At 34.6% G+C, this 20,143-nt stretch overlaps 1 protein-coding gene across 1 annotated transcript; it reads right to left on the bottom strand.

Moving 5' to 3' along the window:
• Positions 1-6,362: 6,362 nt before the first annotated feature.
• LOC137394062 (neuronal acetylcholine receptor subunit alpha-10-like) lies at positions 6,363-19,080 on the bottom strand. Its single transcript, XM_068080781.1, has 8 exons — positions 19,002-19,080; positions 13,824-13,960; positions 12,748-12,792; positions 11,736-11,842; positions 11,361-11,504; positions 11,013-11,144; positions 8,449-8,717; positions 6,363-7,036 (listed from the first exon to the last, which is right to left on the bottom strand). The coding sequence occupies exons 1-8, from the start codon at positions 19,078-19,080 to the stop codon at positions 6,363-6,365; spliced, it is 1,587 nt and encodes a 528-aa protein (XP_067936882.1).
• Positions 19,081-20,143: the final 1,063 nt, after the last annotated feature.

The following is a 20,143-nucleotide window of genomic DNA, read 5'->3' as shown; positions in this document are numbered from 1 at the left end:
CTGCACTATTTACATGACTTTGAAATACCTTGCACTTACCTTCCTCATTTGTCAGAGTCAGCTGGTAGGTGTAGCTGATCCCAAGAAGCAACAGAAACCAGCTATACAGAGCCAGCATATCCACTAGCAGTTGAAAATATGAACTCTAAAGGTATTTTACTGAAATCCCGTACAAGACAGTTAATTGAGAGCCTTGTTATCACGCTGTGAGATTAGATGTAATGAGCATGGCGGAGGGCTGTTCAGACGAGATGTATTTACTGAACAGTTTGTTTCCCTGCTAGAATTCTGCTTGAAATAACAAATAACAGTGGATAGGATATAAATCGGTCAAATTTACCATGAAAACTAAAATCAATAGAGAACTTTCTTATAAGGTTTTTATAATAAGTCTTTTTGGTGGGACAGCAAAATTGATCCCGAGGGCTCAATATCATCACACGCTTGAGTGACTCTAACGGAACCAACTCACAAGAATATGATTCAGAGTGAACTTAGCTTGTGAGCACTGTACAAAAAGGGTGTTCCCTGCACATCTCTTAAATCGTACAGCGATGCAGTCTCAAGGCTATGTAATAGAGATCCTAGTGCACATGTCTCTGGAGAGATTATACTTTGTGTTTCAGAAGTTAAAATAATTGTAAAGATACATGCGTAGACTCGCCCATGGTGCGGAAGGGCTACCCGCCACTCATCACCTACCTGCATAGCCTACAAGAAAAGAACAGGATTTGTTTTTGTATTACTTCATGAGTAGAAAAGTATTTATTGTGATTAAAGTAAATGACGTCTTCACAATCAGGAAGAGACCAGTAAACGATGTGCATATTTTTTGTGCCACAAATTGTACAGAAAATGTTAAAGTACAGATTAAGTTAAAATACATGTATGTTTAATTTCATCATTTACTTAGTATAAAAACTTTTTTCTCATTGGCTTCAGCACATTAGAACTAATATTTTGCTAAGGTGCATGGTAACTGGCATTTGAAAATTGCAACATGTGACGAAACAAGGGCTCTAGTTTGCTAAAATATACTCATATACATATGACAATCTGTGGCTTTATTTATAAATATAAGCCAAGATTTATAAATAGACCCAGATTATCATAACGAGCAAAGTCTTAGATGTTTTAAGGTTCGAAGAATCTATCTATAAAATGATTTGAAATACTATGAATAGAGATCCCTATAAGGCTAAGACAAACAATGGGTTAACAGGCTTACTGCCATAGCTAATAATGTTGGATATATGTACAGTACATAAATTTCCAGACTATATACAACCAGCTCAACAGCTCGAAACATGTTGAAGTTTTCATATACTCTGAGCACTGATTGATCTATTGCTGTCATTATCAATGAAGGACTTATAAAAAGCAACCAGAAGGATTTTATTTCAAATAAAACCTGGTTTACATTTACAACAAGAAAGTAAACAAACCTAACTTTGTTTTGTTCCCATTCATATAAAATTAACATTTTTAATGCCTGTGCATATGTATTGTCTAACTAACTTATGTCTAAAATTTCTTACTCATTTATTAAGGTACTAAGAAACACTGGACTATGCAATACACAGCAACTTAAATGTACAAAGTAATGCAGGCTATGCAATACACATCATAAACGTATAAAGCAATGCAGGCTATGCAAAACACAGCATCATAAATGTACTAAATAATGCAAGGCTATGTAATGCACATCATGATAAATGTACTAAATAATGCAAGGCTATGTAATGCACATCATCATAAATGTACTAAATAATGCAAGGCTATGTAATGCACATCATCATAGAGGTACTAAGTAATGCAAGGCTATGCAATGCACATCATCATAAATGTACTAAATAATGCAAAGCTATGTAATGCACATAATCATAGAGGTACTAAGTAATGCAAAGCTATGTAATGCACATCATCATAGAGGTACTAAGTAATGCAGGCTATGCAAAACACAGCATCATAAATGTACTAAATAATGCAAAGCTATGTAATGCACATCATCATAGAGGTACTAAGTAATGCAAGGCTATGTAATGCACATCATGATAAATGTACTAAATAATGCAAGGCTATGTAATGCACATCATGATAAATGTACTAAATAATGCAAGGCTATGTAATGCACATCATCATAGAGGTACTAAGTAATGCAAAGCTATGTAATGCACATCCTCATAATGTATTAAGTAATGCAAGGTTATGTAATACATTACATCATAATGCGTTAAGTAAGATCAGGATTAAGTTTCAACACAATAGCAATCAATATTAGTTACACTGTTTCCTTATTGAACGTTTTAGAAAAGCATAGCTAAAGGTTATTTTCTTGTCAAGCAATAGGAGGAGGAGTACGTAAGGCGTTGACTATCTATTGATGGTGTTTTAGAAATCAAGGTCAGACATTCATGAGTGATATTTGGAAAAGCACCAGCTGCACAACCACTGCTTGCAAGAATGTTTTAATAATTGTAATAGATAAAGAGCGAGAAAAAGAACATCTAGGTAGGCACACAGTCAGGAGAACACAGGCTAAAGTGAGATAAAAAGCAAGCAGTAGAGAGGCTGGCTAATCAGTTATCACCGACGGACTGCTCATCCAAAGAACATAGTCTAGGCAGCTAATGGGTTTATAGTAACTGAACTCCTCTCTTGATATAGAGCCTGCCTACATCTATATACATGTAGGCCTATATGGATTTCAGTGTTTGTCTGTCTTTCTGCCTGCCCAGTTATAGCAGTGAAGTTTTAAAAATGAATACGCTGCACACAGGATTTGAACATGGAACCACAAGCTCTGCTGACCAACACGCTTACCACTATGCCATGGTGTCCAACTCGTTGCACCTTGGAGTAAATTGTGCACATACTTATTACATCTGCCAATCTTTCATGGTTTCACGCTTAACACTTCAGCTAGCTATATGCATGAAGCCATACAAAAAAAGTACGTGCCGATACATGAAGGAAAATGCTTAAACTCGCATGGCCAACAAGACTACTGCAATCAGTATAGATCTGTAGTAGGCACTGCAATCCGTACAGTATGAATTACACAGAAATAACCACAGTACACAAAAATAAACAAACACCTTTATTTAACAGTTGAAAATGGCAAATGTTGCAGATGTTAACTAAAAATAAACTTTTATGCTAAACCTTTTAGTATTACTAGTGCAACCCAGAATATTCACTTAGGTTAAATATATAAACTTTAAGTTAGCCTATGATTTATACGATTATATATGATCCCACGACTAAACACGAGTGAAGCGATTGTTTGGGAGATTTATGATAAATCCATATGTGCCCACAACTTATGAAAATTATTCAACGGCCGTCGCAAACCCTTGTTCCGAAATCTCATCAACAAATTTAACCCCTTTTCAATGGAGTCATTTAAGTATAATAGCAATACAAAACACATAAACCTATTTAAATATGTTACCAAGTCTTTACTATTTGTAGAAAATTTCCTAAACCTTCCCCATCTGATCGGATTATACATACATAGACAGATTAATTAGGCCTAAAATCGTTGTTAAAACTTGACAGGCCATTTTTTTTATCAAAATTAAAACCGGCGAACGAAATGCCGAGAGACCGAGAATAGAACCATTAAGTCGTGCGCATTTCACAAAAAAAAAACATGCTTATTTGACCAGTCTATAGCATGGTCCAATTACCGATGGTTTCTGTAATTAACATAGAAGTATGGTAAAGTTCGTTTCTATTTTGCCGATTTCAAAGTAACTGACATTTTGGACACTTAGGAGTACTTTGGTATTCTAACTGATGTCCAAAGCAGTGAAAGTAAAGGAAATTACGATGATATTTTTTCTAACGAATCTTATGAGGTTATTACAATCTTTAATTATAAGAATAATTATTCGATTTTATAAGATTTAATTATAAGAATAAGCATTCGAATTTACAAGATCGAAGTATATAGTGACCTATGTTGGGCAATATGTTACTGTTATTATTTTTTCTAAATAGTTTTGTTAAATAGATTTTCTAAAGATCTATATAAATATCACAACTTCTTGATATTGTTAGCTATGATGTTTTGAAATGTAAACAAAATTGTGCATTGGTTTTTATTATTACTGTATTACTATATTAATAATATTGGTTATTCTAATAATATCAGTGCATTTTACTTCTAATATTGCATTTCTCCTATTGCGGGGAGAGATAAAAACATATAATCTTTTCCTTTCATTATTGCTGTTTGTTGTATATAATAGCCCCAACACCCAGTACATTACAGCTACCATTGCAGTTATCCTATTGCACCGCAGTGCCATTTGACTGCTAATATTGCATTTCTCAACCATCAGTACCCTTTTTTCCAATATCACTTTGGTTGTGGGCTGTATGGCAGGGGAATTTCTAGTTATATATGATTATATATGATTATATTCAGTTTTTGCATTAAAAACATTCAATTTTCACCAAATTGAACTACCAATTTTTACAATCTAGAAATTCTCAAGTTCAAAGTAATATTTAATAATTAAGTTTTCATTGTTTAACTCTGTGTGACTTTATCATGCACTTAAATATTGACTAGGCATTGAGCTCTCAGTTCTACTGGGTGGTACCATGGACAAGAGTGCGACCATAGTCTTTTGGGAAGCTCCCAGACACAGAAACAAGAGAATTTTTTCAAGCCATTTAAAATGGGAAGTCTAAAACAAATAACCTACATGACTATAACAATACAAAGATACAATCTCAGAGTTTGTTTTGGTTGTATTTACATGTTGGTAATTGTCTGCTCACAAAAAAACATTTCTGCAATATGTCAACAATTGTGTTTTCTTTGCAGTGAGTTTGGTGATAGTCATATATATAACTTTTCAGATCATGGCAATACTGTTCTGGCTTATAAAATAGCTCTGTTTCCGTTGGGTATTTACTCATAAATGTTGTATACTTTTAGGGATACAGCAGAAGACACCTTGAGTTCTGTTGTTAGCTAAAGTGCTACATCTTTAAATAAGATTTTTCATAACCTCTAACATTTCCCAATCAAAATATGTGATCAATTATTTAACCTTTTTGGTAATTTAAGTACACCAATACTGTATTTCATGTATACTAAAGTGAGTTATATTAAAATGCCTTATCTATCAGAGAGTTACAATCCGACTTCTAAATTTAAAAATTTTATATTTTGCCCATCACTGGTTTGCACGACACGCGCTAAAATAGATAACTATGGCACCGCTGTAATTTTTATCCTATTACCTTATTTCATCCGTATTTCATATATAACCTTGTCTTGCAGCTTGTTGCTCCAAATATTACTAGCAGTTTAAACCGGTACATGGGTATAGGTAATATAGGATATTATAGATACATGTGCTTTCTTTTGATCATTTTTTTATAAATATATCTTGTTGAAATAGAATAGAATAGAAAATTGAAAGACTTGGCTATTACTTGTAAGATAAACTTGAATTTTTTTTATTAAAGTCTGTCTTACAACTATTCGCTTTGGTTTTTTGGCTGCATGTCTTGATGCATAGAATGCATTTGGTTTGTTGGCAGATTATGGCTAGTTATGGCAGATACCATTGAAAAATGCTTTCAAATTGAAAATCGCTCATTTTAGTAATGCAGCAATTTTATCTAGGCATCCTGGAGTTGTCCTCTCAAAACGCCTGTACTCGGCAGATCGTTACACCCTAAAGCAAAATTTCTAGGCTGGGTTTTTTGAATATTACATTTTTATTGCTAAAAATATAAACTCTCCAATTTGTGACAGAAGACTATCTAAGAAGACCTATGCCACCCTTCTGGTTAAACACCACCAAAAACCTTTGACCATGATATCATATTAATCCAATAAAATATAAGTTATCAGGTATAGGGTTAAATCTTACTTTAACAGGAGACTACGTATAAACTGCGCTTACCTTAGTCCAATCATTAAAATGTTTACACAGAAATGTTACATCAAGATTTTTATAGGATTACTATGAATATACAACAAACTATATACAGTCTCTATAACATGAGTAACATGGTAATCTTTAAAACAAAAGTTAACTTAAATTTTAACATCAGTTGGTATAACATGTTTTAAACTTCTGGAAAGATTGTAACGCTAAACAACAAATATACAGCCAGAGCAAATGAAACTATAGAATAAGTGATAAATACTTTTTTCTACTGAAATTCCTTTTTAGAAGTTATTTGGTCAGCCAAAGTATGGTTTGACTGCTAATCTGAGAGGTAACTTTGGCTACAAATTTGATGGTTTGAGAGACATTTTCTCAAACTTATAAATTATTGACTAATAATGCATCTCATCACAGACCTTGAACTTGCATAAACAGATTGTGTTAGTTGATGGTAGGCGTGGGTCGGCCTGTCGCAACCTTCAGGTTATCAGGAGAGAATGCTTCCGTAACTGGATGCGTTCTTATGAATATTATAGTAATAACCAACATGGTCACTACAAATATGACGAAAAAGAATCTATCATAAACCTTTCCAACGGCTTTCCACTCAGCGATCCTGAACTCACTTGATGTGGACTCGACACGCCTATTTTCATATTCACTCAGGGCTTCTATGATCTGTTCGAGGTGCCGGTTGATAGATGACAAGACCTTACTGTTGATACCTTTACCTGAGTTGGTACTATCCTGAGGACTGTTCTCCATGCAGCACTGGTAACAAGCCTTACATTCACAGTTACCACCCTCTTTGTGCGGTATTTCATGGCTGATGGGGTAGCCACCGTTTACCAGTTTGAGTCTGGCTACAGAACTACTGGGACACAGTTTAGACGACCAAACTTTAGGTGTTTTTGCTTGTCTCTCTGGAATATGACTGTTTGTTCCATGAATGTCTTTTAGTTCTTTCAAGAGCACTATTGGAGCGAGAAAATCAAAGGTAAATCTACGAAGTTTGTAAGGAATAGTTGCCTCCCCTCGGTGATGAATCTGGCTTATCAGTATTGTACATATTATTGATGATGTCACCGCTCCAGTAATGGCTGATATGTATAGACCTAAAACACAAACAGCTTATATAAACAGTCTGAGGGTTGAATAGCAATTGTTATTTTTTGCCTTGGTGAAAATACTTGTGGTCAAGCAACTTCGCAAGTGGGCAGTGCCTAGAGACATCTAGACAGTCTAGACTCTAGACACACTAGACACAAGACCTAGACAATAGACAGAAGACCTAGACACTAGACACAAGACCTAGACACTAGAGACAAGGCGTAGACACTAGACACTAGGGACTCTGGTGTGCATTGGTTATGTCATTATTGCTTATGTCGGTATTTGTATTAGTCAGTTGTCATCTAAATTCGGGTCTATTCACAAACCCTGAAAATGTACAAGCTTATATTGGTCTATTATATACCCTTTTCAGAAGTGTGGTTGTCTGCTCTGTACATATACAAAATAATACAACATTTTAAGTACTCTTAAGCCCTAACATTTAAGTAGTAATGAGAGATGTCTCTAATTCAATCAATTAACATGTTTATGAAAATACGCCTATAATAGTTTTGGTGCCAAGAAGAATGAGCAGAGGTAACTGCCAGCATGAATGGCCTTGCAGAAGACTGTTGAGTTGAAATATGAGCAAGTATTCTGTGAGCCTGTCTATGTTTACAAAGGGTTCTTCATATCAGTAAGGCATGCTAGCATATGGACTTGTCTAGTGGTCAAGGGCATTAACTTGATAACAACTATTCATTATCATTTTTATAAGAAATCCTTTTATGGTTGGTTAGTTTTTGACTGAACTGGGTGGTAGTCTGCCAGTGCAGAAGGTTTTGAGCCTGCGGCTCCCTTGTCTGTAGCAGCCTCATATAAATAAATATTCTCTGATTTTGCTTTCTTTATTCTAAAAGATTTAAATCGTCTTTAGCTCCATCTTTGTAGCATAGTTCTGCACTAGTGCAATTCTGGAGAACTAAGCACTAGAGAACCAGACAGGCCCAACCAATCCCTGTTCTAACGATCAGAACACCAGTTACATCTTTTTAGTGATTTATCATGTTTCTTCGCGCCCTTTGATGATTATACAGTGTCATTTAGAACTGAGTCATTCACCATTGTGCATGGCTTGAACCTCTTGACGTGCAGGTAGAGTGATACCAAACTGCTTTCAATGAGATTCATAAACCTCTCTCCATGTTTCAGGGTTTATCTTACAGAGCTGAACAACTAATGGGTACAGACAGTGTAATAAGGAAACTAAACAAAAATTGTAAGTTGTGTCGCTCGCCGTGTGCAGCATCAGGTAAAAACCTAAACACAGTTGCATGAAGAACATGTCATATAAGTTCAAAAAATTAATATATATGTGTGCTCATCTATCACATGTGTTCAGATAAGTACAAGCTGGGGAACTTATTTCACATACCATTGTTTTTATGCCTGCAGAAGACATCACAAGACTTACTTATAATGGGAATAGAGTCTGATCTCCTTGGGATGCTCTCCGCTACAATGAGCTGAAAAACTGTGAAACTAAGAAGTATTGTGATACCAAGAGAAATCTTCTCTCCCGAGTCTGGAGGTATGCAAAAGGTGAAAGTCGCAAGCAAAGACAGTATGATGCATGGTGTTATGATGTTCACTATATAGTAGAGGCTTTCTCTTTCCATCCAGATGTGGAAATACAGAGATGGATATGAAACGTTGCCACAACATTGATAGACAACCTCAACCCTGCAAAGATAACAAAATGGCTAAGGAATCACTGTTGTTATTAGTATACAGTATAGCATATGTATTTAAGCTTAGCAGGAGAGATAAAGACAGGCACAAGAAAATGTAAACAGCTACATAATATTATATATAAATATATACAAAAAATATATATACAGCATATACTAGTTATAGAAAATTGTTGTACAAACTTATCTTTGCATTTCCACGATTATTTGCTAAAAGGATGTTTTTAGTAGAATAATTTAAGTTGAAACTATCCATCTTAGTTATACTAGAGTGCTCAACTTACAAACACATGCTGGGAAGGAGCTAAGGATGAGATGATGCAAAGGTAAGTACAACTATTTTCTATAACTAGTGATGTATGCTCTAATTTTTTAGAGCTTTTCTATTTTAGTATTACTTTACGTGTTAAAACATATAACATAGTAAAACCTTAATTGTAATTGTATATCTAAATATACATTTAGATATGTTATACTTTGTGCACACAAATGCACATGCATGAACACACACACACCACACATACACGCGCGCATGCGCGCGCACACACACACGAGCACAAAAACACAGACACCACACACAGCACGCACACACCACACATACCACACGCACCACACATACACACCACAACACATCACACACACACACACCAAACACCACACACACATACGCACATGCATGCATGCACACACTTGTACACATACGCACACACCTGCACATGCAGACATGCACATACATACACAAATGCACGCACACACGCATGCACAAACGCACATGCACGCACATACACTTTATTGTACTTTGCGCACACACATGCACATGCATGAACACACACAACACACACACTACATGCATGTGCACACACACAAACACAAAGACACACACTACACACCACACACACCCACACACACAGTACTCGCACCACACACATATATGCGCACATACATGCATGCACACACTTGTACACATACGCACACGCATGCACATGCAGACATGCACATACATACACAAACGCACACACACACATGCACAAACGCGTACGCACATACACATGCACACACGCGCATACACATGTACAATCACACGTACACACACATATGCACACACATACACATGTACACATGCATGCATGCATACGCACACACACGCACACACGCATGTACACACACATGTACAAACATGTGTACATGCACACATAAACATGTAGCACACACGCATGCACACACACACACTTGTATGCATACACATATCATACACACATGCATATACGCTTGCACACACACACAAGTACGCACATACACACACACGCACATGCACACGCAAACATGCACACGTGCAGAACTACTCTAGCAATAAACTTGTTCCAGAATTACAGCCCAACTCCATTTACAGTTATTTAACAAATAAGTTTTTCTGATGCATGTATCAAATAATCACCAATCTATATAAGGCTTTTGTTTTGGGTAATGGCTACCGAAATAGTTGAGAATAATTTAAAAAAAAATTAATAATAATGTGGTGTACAAGAAACCCAAACTAAAAAACTATACTTATAAACTAGAATGTGAGAAATAGTTCCTGTTTATATGCTAATAAAATAGAAAACTATTTTATTAAATAGTTTTCTATTAAAATTAAAATTATAAGGTGACAAATCTAAGCATCCCAACTTCCAGGGAGACTGCCACACAAATAACAACTCAAATCTAAAATATGTAATCAATGATTGTTGCTGCAATGTATCTGCCAGAACTGAAGGGCAAATGCTCTCAGAGTTGATGCTTGGCAGAAATATAGAGAAGTCAAACCTTAAGGAATGGCTTTGTTATGTCTTTTTTCTTCAACAAGCACAGAATTTTGAAAGCATATATAACAGTAGATCCTTCTTATACACACACAACTTTGATTAAGAAGCTTATGAGAAATAACAAGTTCTTCTACTATTTAAATATATATTAGAATATATGAGACTTGAATAACTATGAGACTAGAGTATATAATAATAAGAATATATATTAGAGAGTAAAATATTATAGATTTATACTTCTATTTGTATCTAACTAATATCTTTTTGCTGATTAATACTTTTGCTCGCTAAACCTTTGATTTAAATGTGAATGAAAACCCGCTAATGAACGCCAATGTATCAGTCACAGCACCTTTTTAGGTCCACCGCTACTACCTTGTCTATTGCCATGCTAGAGTTTATCATGTTGATCACTTGGCTACCAACTTCATAAGACTTGTCTGCCTTTTTGCCTTATTTTGGTTGATCTAATTCACACTTACCTGCTGACATAGGTTCTTTCTATTTTCCACTCTGCACTAGGATTATAACTTCCAAGCACGATCTCATCAGCATATGTAACTAAATTCATTTCGCCAATATTATAGGCCCAATTTGAGAGATGGAAGTAGCATCTACGACAGATAGATAATAACAGCAATGAGAGACAATCAATAAGAACAATATTGCTGTTTGTCGGAAGGGTGTGACTTAATTGAGCTGATGATCTATATCAGCAAATATGGCTACTGCCAGAGGAGATGTTTAGCTACAATCCAAACTACGCTGCCTAGCTCAATAGTGAGCTAAGTGTGGCCAAAGGGGATTGGTATAAGAAGTAATCAACTTACATTTGTCGGTCAAAAGGGAATTTGCTGATGTCGAGCTCACAAGTGGTATGGTATGTACCTCCTGGCACCCATAAAACTGATCCATCGCTAGACACGACACATCTAAACTCATTCTTTATCATAGAAGTGTGGTAAATGGAGGGGCTAAAATACAGTTTATATCTGTACTTAAACAATTACCAAGGGTTTTCTATATACCCATTGCATTTCCTCAGTAATAAGGCAATCTTGTCAACTCACTTCAGAACACACGCTGCAAACAGGAAACGTCTAAAAGAGCAACTAATAAATAGGAGTAGAAAGATTTACAGTAAGAAGATAACAATATCTCAAAGTTTACTTATTAGCTAAAAAAATTACCAGGATGTAAGTTACCTGTTTAGAAATCCAATATCTGGAAGCCAAAGATCTTTTGAAGGAACAACTGTACTGCTTCTGTTATACTTAGTTGCATTCCATTTGAGTCTATCATCAACCCACTCCTAGAAACAGTACAGGTACCAACCTTCCATTACTATTGTCACCTAATTTCTAGTTCATGAAAACTATAGGAAAGAGTTCTATAGTGCTGAAGGTTCTACAGTTCGCTAATCCTACTGCTACGATTTACGTACAATAATAAAGTGTGCAAACTGAAAGTGCTTTGGTCTGTTGTTGAACACAAGCTAAATGATGTGAGGAGTACAGTTTGGAGTTACTTGAATACATAGAGTTTAATACTTAAATACATAGAGTTTACCGCTTGAATATATATAGTTCACTACTTGAATACATAGAGTTCACTGCTTGAATACATAGAGTTCCCTCCTTGAATACATAGAGCTCACTATTTATGCTGCCACAATCATCGGGGATGATGGAAGTCCAACTATAGTTACTATATGTGAAAAATGGCTCTTTAGAAAATATTGGACGAAATTACAAATTTATAGACTTAATATAACGGTAGATTTTAAAAACCCTACAAATCACCACAAACTGAAATATTAAATTTGCAATTTATTGATGCTAAATTTAGTTCCAGTTTATAGAGGCTTTGCTAGTTTTTAAGGCTGTTAAAACTGAGAAACTATCAATGAAATTGAAAAACAGAATGTTCTCTTACGTGTAGTGTGAGATCTTCCTGTATCTGTACTTCTAAGGCTATCTTTTAGCCCGAGTGTATTATAACAAGTTTACACCCATCCTTGATGCTTATTACTAGTTATCGCCTTAGTCCTAATACATGTACCGTCTGTCGCTAACTAAAGTTGTGTTGTGTTTACATGAAACGTGCTACCAACTAATACATGAGCTTCTCTTGACATGTTATCAACTAAATAGTCAGTGTACACTGATAAACATGATTTCAAGTTCAAATCAGTGGTATGATTAGACCAGTTCTTACCACTTGAAACCAGCCAGAAGATGTTAGCATCTGCTTCTTTTCATCCTGTGAGAAACAAGACCAAGTCTTAAACTTAAAAGATTAGAAACTATAGACTACAAAACTATAATCTATAGACTACAAGATTATAGGAAGTGTTTTAGATGTGTGTCTATAGATGTGTCTATAGATGTGTCTATAGACGTGTCTATAGATGTGTCTATAGATGTGTCTATAGATGTGTCTATAGATGTGTGGAAGCCGTGTAGATGCTGAAAAAAGTTGATATAAATCCAGTAGATTTTTCTAATTTCTATTTTATATCATAAAAGTTTAGATTTTAACTGAGTTCATAATAATGTTGCTCTAATAAAAAATAATGTTGTCACAATCATTTATTAACAATTCTAACAACAGATCAAGAATATTTTAAAATAAATTTTACTTAAAGTTGATTGTGAGAACAAGTGCAGTTGAACGTAGAGACCCAAGTAATCTGCTATAAGTTATAGCCTCGGCTGCTTATATGTGTTCTATCAGATCTCTGTCTCCTAATCTAATAACAGCAATTCATTGACTATCTTGCATAGATGTTATCTACTCCCAGCATTCAAAGTTTTGTGTATGCTATTCAATAATCGACAACCTTATTTCAATAAAATAACCTATTGATCAACTAATTGGAAACTTATTGAACAACTCAGTTTATTTTTAGCTAGTATATGACCTTATCACCTTACGACCTTATACAACTTTAGCTTGCTACGTAGATTAGGGTATTCCTGTGCACTAGACAAATAGAAATTGACAATCTTTCATTACTTTTCAACCTCTACAACGTATGATCAGCATTTTTATTGAAAAACTACCAAACTACATATGAGTTGTTATAGCAACAGCACAATCTGAGTGTGTGAATAAAAGCTGTAAAAAATAATGTAAGTTGAGAGTGAGAGTGGGTCGAAGGCATCGGCTGCCCTGAGTTTAAAACGAGCTATATTTATGACTTGTTTTAAACTAAACACACCTGCCTCTTCTCAAAATCATTACACGGTTGTTGTTGATGATTTTAAAGATATGAGTTGCTAGTGACTCACCAAGTGGTGCAGCTGGACCAAGGTGAAGCCAACTCTCACCACTAGAGGCTGGTCACCCACCCTAGCAATGACTCTGTTGTCATAACCTCGTAGTATGTCCCTCAGCAGGACTGTGTCTATATTACTTCTGTAAGACTCTAAAAATGGAAACAAGAGTATCACAACTTAGTAAAAAATTAAGCAGGCACACTAGGATTTCAAACATGTTAAACATCAAACATCTATATTACAGCAACAGGAATATCTTAGCAGTAAGAATATATTATTTTAATCTGCCTAATTTGAATGACTTTGATAATATAATAATATAATATATAATATAATAAATTAATTAATAATAATTAATATAATATAATAATACAATGTCTTTTTGTATTATTAGGCTATATAATACAATATTATATTATATTAAGGTGTTATATATTATATAACATAATTATATTATATAATTAATTGTCTTTATAATAAACATAATAAAGTTTACTATGCGAATTAACAATAAAAAAATAATTTAACATTTTAAAATTTTAATTATTAGAGACAGCTTAACTTTTCTAAAAATTCAATTTGTGAAAGTAATTTGCTATTTGCTCAAACCAATAATGTTTGACAATATTTTGTAAAGCGATCATTTTTCATAAAATTATTTACAATTTTCAGACGAATCTGACCAAAAAGCAAATGCTTACACAAGTAGGTATTGAGATTAATGAGGCAGAAAGTGCAGAAGTGCTGAAACCTGAACATGCGTTTTATGGCTGCCTTTCTGACCCTAACTCTCCTTACTATTTCTAATCTAAGATACAACAGACTTAGTCAAAAGCATAACTTGAATTGGCTAGACACGTTCATTTACATACTTGAACCATAATCCGCCACTTGTCTTTATTAATAATAACAAAGGAGCTTCATTTGTTTACAACCATATATTTTTACAAAAGTTAACTTTTAATTTATTATAAATTATAGATTCAATGGAATCATTTCATCAATGAAACTTGTATTATAACTAATTGTGAGAAGACTTTCATACGGAAATCAACATATAATTTTTTAACAAATATCATTTTTGTAAGTGTTGAAAGGCTAATTCTTTTGAAGGTTTCTTGTGAATTTATGATTGGAGATTTATGATTGATCATTGCCACATAAATTTTGTTAGTTTTGAGTAAACCATTTCTGCTATTGCTTACAATAATGTCAAGCAGCTAGATAAACCTTTAAGCATCTTAGGAGCTTTGAGAGATAATTTGAATCAATACTGTTGATCAACCAGAGTGACTCACTACTCCTGCTGCTTGTGACTCACTACTCCTGCTGTGCTGCTTCTGGCCACAAATGATTGCATTTAGCTATAACTACAGTATATGGTTGCTGCGACAATGCTGGCTGCAAAACACCAACTCTAGCTGCCTTAATTGAAGACAATCAAGGCTGTGTTAACCAAAGATTGATGCTCCCAATCATGCTTTATAGGTAGTACATGTTTTACTACATGAAGACATACAAAAACTGAACATAGTTGGTTTTGGACAAAATTAAGATATTCTGTTTATGTATCAGTTTTGGGCGTTGTCAGCCACATTACCACACCTAATATGTGTGACTTTGTTGAGTGTCACACGATAAGGCCTTTTTTGACCATAAAAATACAGTTTTCTTTTTAACAAAACCCTGCTATGGCTGATTTTTGTGAAGAACAAACAGAAAAATGTTGATCTCCAGCAACAAATAGGAAGTGTCCCTCTCTATGTAGTACTAATCTATTTATCCTTTCTTAAAACAGTAGATACTATTGTACGGATTAACACAAGCCTCAAGGCCTGTGCACACTGCTGCTCAAATTGACGATTAGCTGTGCGATTGACTGCAACGATGGGCTCGCAAACTAAAGGTTGACGACGTCGTTGCTAGCGATGATGCGATGGATTTTCAACATGTTAAATTTTGACAGCGATGATCGCAACTGTTAGCATCCTGATTGGCTGTTTGTTAACCGCATGGGATCCAATTTCAACAGTTGTGAAGATTGCTGTCCTTTCGTAGTGATGAATAAAATTAAAGATAATAACAAAAGGACCCGTGATATCACCAATGCAATTTAGTAATTTCTAATCATTTGTTGGTTAGCAGAACGCCTACAGCTAATTGCTCATACTGTGTACACTTCATGATGACATCAAAACAGCTAATCGTTGCAACCCTAATTTACATCTCTCCTACATGATATGAGTAGAAATGAAATACATATATATACTGTATATGAGTATACATATAGGCCTATATGAGTAGACATGAAATAGAGTAGTCACTATGACAACATAATCATTTATGTAGGTGTTAGAAGTACAGTACCGGACAAAATAGTGGGGCGCAATTGTTGAACCATCAAATTTTTACTTAATTTGCTTTTTCAAAGTTTTGGTAGTTTAACAACTAGTAACTATGCATATTTATATATCAATGGAATCCTTACACTCTAAAGAACGCAACTAGTTTTGTTTAAAAAAATATTTTAATTCTCTCTCTATTTATCAAACAATTTTAAGAAAAAACTGTCAAAAAACTTTAAGAAGTTTACCGTAGTGTTTTTTTTTCACAGAGGAGAACATGTCAATACAAAAAATTGTCGGCAAATTTGATTGTGTTGTACATAGTAGACTTGGGATGTTTAATTTTGGCTGAAATTTTTTGTATTGTCATGTTCTCCTTCGTGTAAAGATGCACTATGGTAAACTTCTTACCTTGAAGCGTAGACATTGTGAATGAGTGACATTCTCTCAACAGCTTACAGCCAATGTATGCAGAACTGACCAACTTGAGTATTCAAGTTATGCAGCAATCACAGACAACATGCCTTGAGAAAGTGACCTTGACATGCCTTGAGAAAGTGACCTTGACATGCCTTGAGGAAGTGACCTTGACATGCTTTGAGAAAATACCAAACATCTTTTGACGTTCATTTAGAACTTCAAAGTGAGTCTGAGAGATGAGCTAATCCTCCAGTGACTGAGTTTGAGTTAACCTCTTAAAGTTTGACTCACAATGAAAATTGTTTGGTAAATGGAGAGGTGATTGAAATATTCCTTTGAAACCAGATTAGTTGGGTTCTTTAGAGTGTAAGGATTCCATTGATATATAAATGTGCATAGTTCCTAGTTGTTAAGCTACCAAAACTTTGAGAAAACAGGTTAAGTAAAAATTTGACGATTCAACAATTGCGTCCCAACTATTTTGTCCGGCCCTGTATAATAAAACGTTATTTTTAATCTTTAGTCACAAATACTTGATATTCATAGAGCTACCCACATCTAAACTAGAGAGATATAAGTTAGTCACTCAAGTTTGTGTTAGTTACTTCAGAACATGTTCAAATACACGAGTCCTATATCTCATAAGTGATATTTATGGTATCATGTTTCTTGTCTTCATGTGATGTAACCTTTTATACCTTTGTAAAACAATTGAATGCCTGGCTTAGAATGCCAGTGCATGATGTGCTGATGGCAGTTATAACAGTGGAACAGGATTTAGAATAATTAGCTAACAAGCAAGTATATTAGAGGTGAGAGAGGTCGATAGGATACCTTGTATATTTGTACAAGCAATCAGAAGAAATAAAAAAGTTAATTGAATAGATAATCAATTGGAGAATCATAAAGTACCCTCCACTACGAGTAGACGCTCCTTAAGTAAACGCGTGCAAGATTCTTGATAATCAATTAAAACATAGTAACGAGTAACAATTTATTCCTACTTTTTGAAAAATTTGGTTACAATCTTAAAACATAATAAAAACAACGCATAAATTCATAGCCTGAGTTGATTTTCAGCTCATAAAAGTTATGCCGCAGGTAAAGTAAGCTGATAAGGGTTTGCTAGTAGCTGCAGTTGCCAATTAGTAACGTATGACTCAGTGGGTAGAGCAAAGTATGACTCAGTGAACAGCGCAAAGTATTGACATTATTATTATTATTTGAGTCAATTAGGGAGGTTGTAGACGTTTGCAAACAAAATGACAATTTTTCTTCACATATCGTTAAGATTTAAGCAAACAAATCTAGTAACACCGAGGAAGGGATATTTGAGTGAAACACTCGAAGAAGAACTCGACTCTGAAGAAGTATAATTCACCATGAAAATACCTTTTTATTCCAACGATATCACAAAAACCATCTTACTCCTTACAGCATCAGTTTCAAGGGTTACTTTACAGTTAATATGAAGAAATAATGGTTGTTTATGAAATTATTGAAAGATTTGAGTAATACTGTATTTGTAGAATTAGCTCTATGAATCTAGATGACATTCTGTTAAAAGGACTATTAAAAGCATGAAACCATTGTTACAACAGTTAACAACTGTAACAGTTGTTAACTGCTTACAATTAACAACTGTTGCAACAGTTAAGCTTTTTTAGCATTTATTATGCCAAGGTTTGAGCTAATCAGTCACGTTAGAAATAGTTAAATATAAAACTTATAAATTTCTGATATGGGATCTTCAAAAATTAAACTCAAACTATATGAAAATAGCTTTAATAATGTGGGAATAACTTGAAATTATTTACACATTTCAAAAAAAATTTAGCCAGAAATTTGTGCCATATTTTGTCAATTAAAACCTATCATTTAAATTCAGAATTGTCACTTATAATGCCTTTCACATGATTATATGTAGGCTGCACAAGAGCCTTGCAACTTAAAAAAGTTATAATATTTGAATAGAAAATATTCAACTCAGTTATAATTCATCAACTAAAATATTTTGCAGACAATTAAATATCTTTTGCGCTTAAAATTTTTTAAAAGGCTATCTCTTTAATCAAATATGTATGAGTTAATTATTCAATAGTTCATGAAAGAATATCTGAAAAAATTGTTCAGTTTTAACCTCCAGGTCATAAAGTTTGAAAATAAAGCTGTGTTTGAAAACTGATCATAATTCAGAGGATAGAGATAATGTGAACGCAATGCTGCAATGTAACGTAGCGTTATAACGTAACGTTGTAACGTAATGTTGTAACGTAACTTTGTAACATAATGGCTCAGCTTCAGCTGTAGTTGAATGTTATAACAAACATACTACTCATTTAAATTTAACTATTTGAAATAGTTGCATTTCAAGGATTCTGTGAAAGACATACCACCGTAAGTACTTTTCATGTAACCTCCTTACCTTCGTCATTTGACTGAGTCAGCTGGTAGGTGTAGCTGATCCCAAGAGTCAACAAAATCCAGCTGTACAGAGCCTTCATATCCAATAGCAGTTGAATGTATAAAGTCTGCAGATATTTTATGTAAAGCCTGTGTAAGACAGCTAAACAAGAAACATCTTATCATGCCGTAAGAGTAGTTGTGATAGAAATGGCGAAGTGCGTGTGAATGAAACAAGCTGTGTCTGTTGAAATATCCATTTATCTGCGAGAACTTCACAAAACGCGTAGAGCAGCATTGCCGCCACACAAAAACTAATCCGGTTCGCAAAGAAAGTGTTTCATTGATTTTTGCTGTTATTTATTGAATAGCCCAGTGCCATCATTTGCGCTGAGCACAAAGTGTCCTATGTATATACAAATGCACTCATGAATAACACCTTGTATCTAAAGAGATTCATAACCTGAAATATGTACCACGGTGCTCATTTTGGAAAATCTATTCAACAAGTTCTGGGTATTAAAAGATTAGGAGTAATTGTAAAAGCTGACACACAAACAATAGCAACACCATGCACCGAGAACTTACGTAGTATGTTTAAACTTTATTTGATGGTTCAGAGTTCTTAAAGGCATGTTAAAAGGTTCGTTGTAGTCTGAGGCCCGCTCGTAGAGAAAACCATTCACAACTTTGGTATTACATTGGAACATATATGAGTTGTCTTGATGTTTTCCTTAACGCAAATTAACTAGCATAAAACTGAATGAGTTGGCTTATAAAAATATCTGAAAATAAATAAAATAAAAATATCTGGCTGCAAACCAGAATGATTGTATGGCTCTCTCACTATCATCTAGTGTCTGTGAAACAGAATACACACGCGCTCGCACGCACACATGCACATACGCACTAGTGTTGGGCCGGTATGGAGTTATCCGCTTTTACCGACACCGAGTGATTATCGGTATCCAGAAAACCAATCATTTTCGGTGACAGCTAGTTATCTGCGGCCGGTTTGGTATGATCGGTATTATCCATGAAAGCCTATCGGTAATTGGTTATCCGGAAAGATTTTTGTATTTGACAGGCTACAGCATTACCAGCGACATGTGCGCAGGAGAATCTCCCGCACAATGAACTGCTTATGAAAGAGCTCATCTGACG

This window comes from Watersipora subatra, chromosome 4, assembly GCF_963576615.1.
Source record: "Watersipora subatra chromosome 4, tzWatSuba1.1, whole genome shotgun sequence".
NCBI classification, from domain to species: domain Eukaryota; kingdom Metazoa; phylum Bryozoa; class Gymnolaemata; order Cheilostomatida; family Watersiporidae; genus Watersipora; species Watersipora subatra.
This window is presented reverse-complemented; position numbering and strand designations above follow the sequence as displayed.

Bases quoted from the DNA above. Each gene is read 5' to 3' on its own strand.
- LOC137394062 (XM_068080781.1), bottom strand. From the start codon at position 19,080: ATGAAGGCTCTGTACAGCTGGATTTTGTTGACTCTTGGGATCAGCTAC. The intron at 11,843-12,747 runs GTAAGAACTGGT...TACTGTTTCTAG, and splicing joins CTTCTGGCTGGTTTCAAGTG to GAGTGGGTTGATGATAGACT. The intron at 11,505-11,735 runs GTAACTTACATC...ACTGTATTTTAG, and splicing joins GATATTGGATTTCTAAACAG to CCCCTCCATTTACCACACTT.